The 7,540-nt window shown below is 50.2% G+C and overlaps 1 protein-coding gene across 1 annotated transcript; it reads left to right on the top strand.

Moving 5' to 3' along the window:
- The first annotated feature begins 702 nt into the window (after positions 1–702).
- LOC130131985 (uncharacterized) lies at positions 703–4,782 on the top strand. The gene is given in 1 exon segment (XM_056301704.1): positions 703–4,782. A coding segment is annotated over 1 exon segment (4,080 nt).
- The last annotated feature ends 2,758 nt before the right edge of the window (positions 4,783–7,540 follow it).

The following is a 7,540-nucleotide window of genomic DNA, read 5'->3' as shown; positions in this document are numbered from 1 at the left end:
CCTGACCTGCCGGGGAGCAACCCCGGCATTTGGGAAAAACACCTTATACATCACCTGCAGAGGGCCAGGGATGAGGAAAAGGACAAAGAGGAGCAAACTAAAGAGCTTCAACAGCAATTATTGAAGCTTGAGTTGGGAAGAGCCCGCAAGGAAGCGACGGATGTAAAACAGAATAAAAAACAAATGATGGTCAGTGGTGGACCCACTCCTCCACTGGACTTCCCACACACCCCTGACTTATACCCACTCCCTCCTTGGGAGCAGGGACCCCCGCCAGGAAGACTTATGAAGTACGGTGGGGGCTATTCAAACAGAGGGTTCCGTGGCGGGAGCGGTTTGAGAGGCGGCTGGGGCCGCGGGAGGGGTCGGGGACAGGCCTCCTACCAAGCCCGGTATGGGGCTTGTCACATCTGTGGAACACCGGGACATTGGGCAAGAGAATGTCCTCAGAACCAGTCACCGGGACGGGGCCAGGGAGGATTCCACAGAGGAGGAGTCAGGGCTCCACATCCTCAGCTGGCCCCACCTGGGTCTGGCAGACAATATCCCCAAGGACACTGGGAAGGCCCGGAACAATGATACACCCCACGGACAAACCCTTGCATGGGGGCATCGGCAGACCCCATGTTGAAAGTGACAGTAGACAACGATGATTTGCTGGTGTTGGTTGATACAGGAGCGACATACTCTACTATGAATAAAATGCCTCCAAAGGATAAGCTGTCCGACGCCATGGTGAGCGTGGTTGGGTTTTCCGGGGAAACACAAAAACTGCCAGTTACAAAGCCCCTGGTCACAGCCGTGGGGGGACAGACTTTCGCACATCCGTTTGTATGTTCCCCCTGTGTACATATCAGCCTATTAGGACGAGATCTGCTTATGAAACTACATGCCTCCATCCTGTGTAGCACCGACGGCCTCACTGTGACTTTGCCCAATGGACGTACCCAGCCCTGCCTGTCACATACGGCTGGACAGGGTCAATGGCTTTTGAAATCAACTGAACCAGAGTATGCTGACATTTACTGGGGACTGTTGCCCGACGACCCTCCAGGTGACAGCAGTCTTCTGGACACCTATAACGCCTGGAAACCTTGGATCACCCACCTTGCGCCCTATGCTCCTCCCCCCGACCCGCCACATCTCACTCTGTTTTACGATAGGGATGGTGACGATTGCTACCAACAAGAATTTGACGACATACAGGGCAATCAATGGGAGGCCTGGTTGACTGACCTTTATGTGGCTCCGGAGGGGGTGGCGGCTGCTGCATCCCTTATGGAGTCACAATTGGTGTGGTATAGGATGGGGGACGAGGCGGTACCACACGTGTCGCTGGCCCTCCATCCTGACCATCAGGCCAAAGACTTGGGTCCCATGGCTAAAACAGCCACGTCAGCGAGTGACTGGCAACGCTCTCAACTTCCGGGCGTCTTCTTCTCCCCCACTACTAACATATGGAAGATTTCCCATTCTTCCCTAGAAACAGTGACGCTGTGTCATGAACAAATTGGTAGGAGCCATAGCAGGGAGAAAACGAATCACCCCATAGCACAAGCCCTTATCGACAACCTACCAGACTCGTTATGGTCATCTGGACCAACGGATGTGGCGTTGGTCGATTGTACCCCTATCTCCTTCACTCTGAACACTGACTGTCCCATTTGGATACCTCAGTACCCACGGAAGGCTGAAGCGGAGGAAGGCATTGCTGAGACCATTCAGGGCCTATTGGCATCTGGGGTTCTCGAGCCCTCCACTTCAGCCTGGAATACGCCCATCCTGCCGGTAGAAAAACCCGGTATAGGTAAATACCGCATGGCTCATGATTTACGATCCATAAACAATGTCCTGCTGACCCCTACCATTCCTGTCCCCAATCCATATACGGCTCTGAACGCCCTGGACCCCCAACAGAAGTGGTTCACCTGTATAGATTTAGCTAATGCTTTTTTCTGCCTTCCCTTGGCCGACCACCTACGTGATGTTTTCTCTTTTACATTTCGTGGCCGTCAGTTCCGGTACACACATGTGCCGCAAGGGTTTGCTAACTCGCCCGGCCTTTTCAATCAGGTTCTCAAAGACATCCTGTCTGACTGCCCCTTTCCCCCGGATTGCACTTTGGTACAGTACGTTGACGACCTGTTGCTTGCAGCGCCTAGCCCCAGCTCTTGCGCATTGGCCACCGACCAGGTTCTCCGCCATTTGTCTACCGCTGGGTTTAAAGTCAGCAAAACCAAACTTCAGGCTATTAGGACGCAAGTCTCTTTTCTTGGCAGGGTCATTTCTCAAAAAGGGGCGGCGATATCGGCGGCCCACAGAACTAACATCCTCCGCCACCCCAAACTGTTGAAAGTCAAGGACATGCTATCTTTCTTGGGTTTAACTGGGTACAGCAGACATTACATCCCCAATTATGTTGGGCTAACGACACCTCTCCACCACATGGTCAGAACATGTGGCATGCGCAATCTCAATGCGCACCTCCCTTGGTCCATGGAAGCCGAGCACTGCTTCACTGAGTTGAAGCAATTGCTCGCCCAAAGTGCCGAACTAGCTATTCCAGATCATACCCTGCCATTCTTTTTAGATGTTTCTGAAACAGAAGGTGTGGTAAATGGCATTCTGTTCCAGAAAAAAGGGGGTGAACGAAAGGTGTTGACATACGCTAGCATTATGCTAGACGCAATGGAAAAACGACACCCCCCATATACACAACACGCAGCAGGAATAGCAAAAATTTTGCTAAAAACAGCACACATAGTCATGGGACACCCCCTTACAGTATTAACAACACACAGCGTGGTGGCATATGTGAATTCACAAAGATTTACCATGACTCCACTGCGGCAGCAACGAATAACCAAGGTGCTAGAAGCCCCGAATGTCACGTTTATACATGAAGGGATCAACATGGCAGACAGAATGGGAAGAGGAGAACCACACGAGTGTGTGCGTAGAATAGAGCAGGAAGAGAAGGTTAGGCCTGATCTAGAGGCCCAGGCTATACCAGGGACAGAAACATTGTATACAGACGGGTGCTGCTATAGAAATGAAGAGACAGGCCTCCAGGCAGGATACGCAGTGGTGAGACAAACAGAGGAGGGATTTGAGACAGTAATAGCCAAAAGAATGGAGGCCCAGTTGTCAGCCCAGCGGGCAGAGATCAAGGCACTTATAGCAGCTCTGGAATGGAGCAGGGGAAAGGAGGTAACCATTTATTCAGATTCTGCCTATGCTGTGGGGGCAGTGCATATTTAAATTCCCCAATGGAAAAGAGTAGGGTTCCTTATGGCAGGGGGGAAACCGATCAGACACGAACAAGAGATGAAAGAACTACTGGAGGCAATACAGTTGCCCCAGAAGGTGGCCATAGTAAAATGTAAGGGTCACGATCCCACCAACACCCCGGTGGTGAAGGGAAATCAGGAGGCGGACCGGGTAGCCAAACAAGTGACAGGGTACAGGGTATCCTATCAACTAATAGTGTATGAAGATGAGGTGTTGAGGGCCAAATGGGATCATGAAACGATCAAATACTTTCAGGGGGAAGCAGGCATCCACGAGAAAGCAGTATGGGTTCAACGGGGAGCCACAGAAGTAGAGGGCCTGTGGCGGAGCCCAGACAGGAGAGTGGTCCTACCCCCGGGAATAAGAAAAAGGGCGTTACAAGAGGCCCATAGGGTAGGTCATGTAGGAACCGCTCAGATGAATAGAAACCTCTGCCACTGGTGGCACCCGTTTTTGTCTGACATGACCAAGTATCACGTTAAAAGTTGTCCGATATGCACGCACTATAACCCAAAAAATACGATAAAGCCAGAAATGGGAAGTTTTCCGCTAGTCCTGTGCCCTGGTCAGGAGATTGTCTTAGACTACACCGATATGGGTGAATCCGGAAAAGTGAAGGGATATCAATATCTATTGGTATGTGTAGACCAGTTGACTGGATGGCCCGAGGCACGGCCGGCAAAAAAGGAAGACAGTGCGACGGTCATCAAATGCCTAATTAACTATTACATCCCAAGACATGGGTTTCCAGCTAAAATAAGGACAGATAACGGCACCCACTTTAAAAATTCAGACCTGCAGAAAGTGGAAGCCATGTTAGGATTGAAGCACTCCTTCGGAACCGTGTACCACCCACAGTCACAAGGTAAGGTAGAAAGGATGAACCAAAACCTCAAACAAAAACTAGCTAAGATCTGCGCGCAGACAAAAATGAATTGGGTGGATGCCTTACCTTTGGCACTTATGACAATAAGGTCCTCCGTAAACCAAGGAACGGGATTCACACTGTATGAATTAATGACAGGCAGACAGTTTCCGGGGCCGGGAGCGGCTCCCCAAGATGAGATGGGGAACCGGGGAATGAATGCCGGAAAATGCTTTAAGGAATTACAAGCTCTTGTTTCAGAATTTTCCCAACAAGTGGGCGAGAAGCAGACACTTCCAACAGGGACGACCCTGCCAACGGCCAAGTGGGTCCTCCTGCGAGTCATTAAGAGGAAGTGGTCGGAACCCAGGTGGACAGGACCATACGAGGTAACGGAAAGGACCTCACACGTGGTGAGGCTGAAAGGGAAGGGGACCACCTGGTATCACTGGAGCCAGTGTGCGGCAGCCGAGGAACCAGGTAGAACCCTGCAAGACATACAGGATGATCTACAAGAAGCGTCCACCTCTTCGGGTGGACTCGAAAGTTCACCGACCCTCCCTGAAGCCGACACTGTTAGCAGAAGTCAGGGTGAAAGTGCTGGTAACCTCTCCCCTAGGTCATAGATGAACTAGCCGGACGATCACAAGTCCCGGCCAGAAGTAGACGTAGACAGAGAACCGAGGGGCGGACGACTAGACAGACCAACGTATTAACAGATATAACTACGAATGACAGTCATGAAGACAAGGGGAACAAGGGTTATAATGGGGATAATGACTATGATGGTATGCCTTTGTTTAGGGTTGTGGGCCCTGGATCAGTCCCTTCTAAGAGCCAAAAGAGATGAAGTGAAAAAGGTGGAAGAGTTCAGGTGCAGTCAGGGCCCAGGCAGGAAAAGGGGGTGGTACAACTCGTGGGTTAATTGGACCCATCCAGTAGGCACCACTGCCACATATCAGGTAAGGCTTTGCGACCTGTTCCCGTGTCCAGAAGGTCAGGAAGATTATTGGAAAAAACAGCCAGTCTACATATGCCGGAAGGTGTTGTGGCCCATCTGTTATAAATGGTCCTATGTAGATGCGTACACAGGGGACATGGGGAGTCACCGCAAAGAGGATTACGGCAAATATATGAAAGTTCAATTAGGAGGAGATGGTAAGATCATTATGATCTCGATAGAAAAAACAGTTGACCGACAGAAAGGGATCGAGTTCAGATTGGCGGGGCACACTGCCAGTACAGCGAATGACGAAGGGCCTGGCCTATTAGAAATGTGTCCGCGTAAAGGAGTCAATGACACCCTGTATACCATAGGCCTAGACCAAGCAGGGGTGGACACACAGAGTTTTTTCCGTGTCACATGGGTCGCTCCCCAGGAAAGCCAACACGCCAACATCACAGGTGAAGGGGCGGGGCCAGACCAATATGATGTAGTAAAAAGGGTCGACCCCGAAAAGATAGACCCGTCCGACATAGTCTACTACGCCACGGGGTACGCGGGTAAAAATATGTGGTTGGAATGGCTGGCCACAACAGCAGCAGAGAGAGGGATGGAGGGTTGCGTGGCCTGCTCTTCGGCCCGTCCTGTGCTGATTACGGTTCCCGCGCCAACTTATATCCACGATGCCATGGGTTTCTATTGTCTGATTGCCATAATGATGAATGCAGCCCCTGACAATTGTTCTAGCCTGAACCGTGTGTACCCGTTGGTCCAGGCGAAAGGCAATTAGGATGTCATACCACCCGCCTTCGTTCCGGTAAAAAGTAACTTCACCTGTTTTCTAAATCACAATGACTCCGGCACTAATGTCGGCGAGATCCCGATAGACTGGTGTAAACACCGCATTAATATCACGGGATGGACCAACGTCACCAACATGCACTATCACCGGGCCGATTTGTTTTGGTATTGTGGAGGCACCGTGCTTAGGCCCCAACTCCCAGCCGATTGGGTTGGACGATGCGCCCTTGCCCGTCTCTCTCTACCTGTGACCCTGATTGGGCCGAGGCAGCAGAGGGGACGGTGGGGGAGGCGACGGAGGCAAGCAACGGCCCATAGTTTTGACTTATCACAAGGGGGCCCCACGTATGTTGACGCAATAGGCGTCCCCCGAGGAGTGCCGGATGAATATAAGCTAGCCGACCAAGTCGCTGCCGGATTTGAGAGTATGCCCATCATCAGTGCCCTCTTTCCCGTCTCTCCTAATAAAAACGTTGACCGGATCAATTACATACATTACAATATACTCCGCCTGGCCAACTTGACGCGAGACGCTGTGGCCGGGTTGTCGGAACAATTGGCGGCCACTTCTTTGATGACTATACAAAATAGAATGGCTTAAGATATGTTGCTGGCTGAAAAAGGGGGCCTATGTTCAATGTTCGGAGATCAGTGTTGCACCTTTATCCCCAATAACACAGCCCCCGACGGTTCAGTGACCAGGGCCCTAGAGGGTCTACGTACCCTTTCAAAAACTATGCACGATCATTCGGGTATTAGCAATCCTTTTGAAAAATGGATGACTCACTTCTTTGGAAAATGGAAGGGACTGATCATGTCATTATTTGTATCCCTAGCCGTTTTTATGGGAATTTTGGTTACCTGTGGCTGTAGTTTCATACCATGCTTTAGATCTCTCATTAACCGACTAATAGTTACAGCAATTGAACGTCGAGAGGGGGACTTTCCACCTCCCATGATGCCCCTTCTGGTACTGACACCTGTGGAAAGGGACCTAGATGAAGATATTAAACGTTGAGTTGGTGATCTCCGGGAGGAGATCAAAAGGGGGAAATGTACTACTTAAAATATTATTGGAACCATAAACCATATATATCAAACGATGGTGAGTTAACTAAATGTCATTATGTGAATTATATTACTTGCTACATGTATTACTAAGTAGATAGGAATGCTTGTGTAGCCAACGTCAGTGAGAGGAGGTAAGAAGTCTGGAACAGAGAGACCCTTGAGGCAGGCACGACATGTCAAAACAGGATGAACACTCCCTACCCAAAAGGAGGATAGCTAACAGAGAGGGGAGGTTATGCAGATAGAAGGGATATTGTAAAGAAGTAAAACAAGTCAGTAAGAAAGCTCAAGGCCATATGTGACGCATGAACAAGGGAGGTTTAGCATATATAAAGAAGCTCACACACAAAGAAAGACAGACACATAGGGAGGATTGGCTGTTTGTGTCTCCAGATATCTGTCACAATATTAAACTGCGGAATTATCTCCAGAAACGTCTCGACTGTCTTTTCTTCACATTAACAGACTCGGGTGAGGGGATAGCAAACGATACCCTGACAGTGACAACAGGCGATGCGCCTTCTCCATCTCCGACAGCTCGAAGAGCTGTAAAAGGAATGCCTTGAGTG

This window comes from Lampris incognitus, unplaced genomic scaffold (assembly GCF_029633865.1).
Source record: "Lampris incognitus isolate fLamInc1 unplaced genomic scaffold, fLamInc1.hap2 H_4, whole genome shotgun sequence".
Lineage (NCBI taxonomy): Eukaryota > Metazoa > Chordata > Actinopteri > Lampriformes > Lampridae > Lampris > Lampris incognitus.
This window is presented reverse-complemented; position numbering and strand designations above follow the sequence as displayed.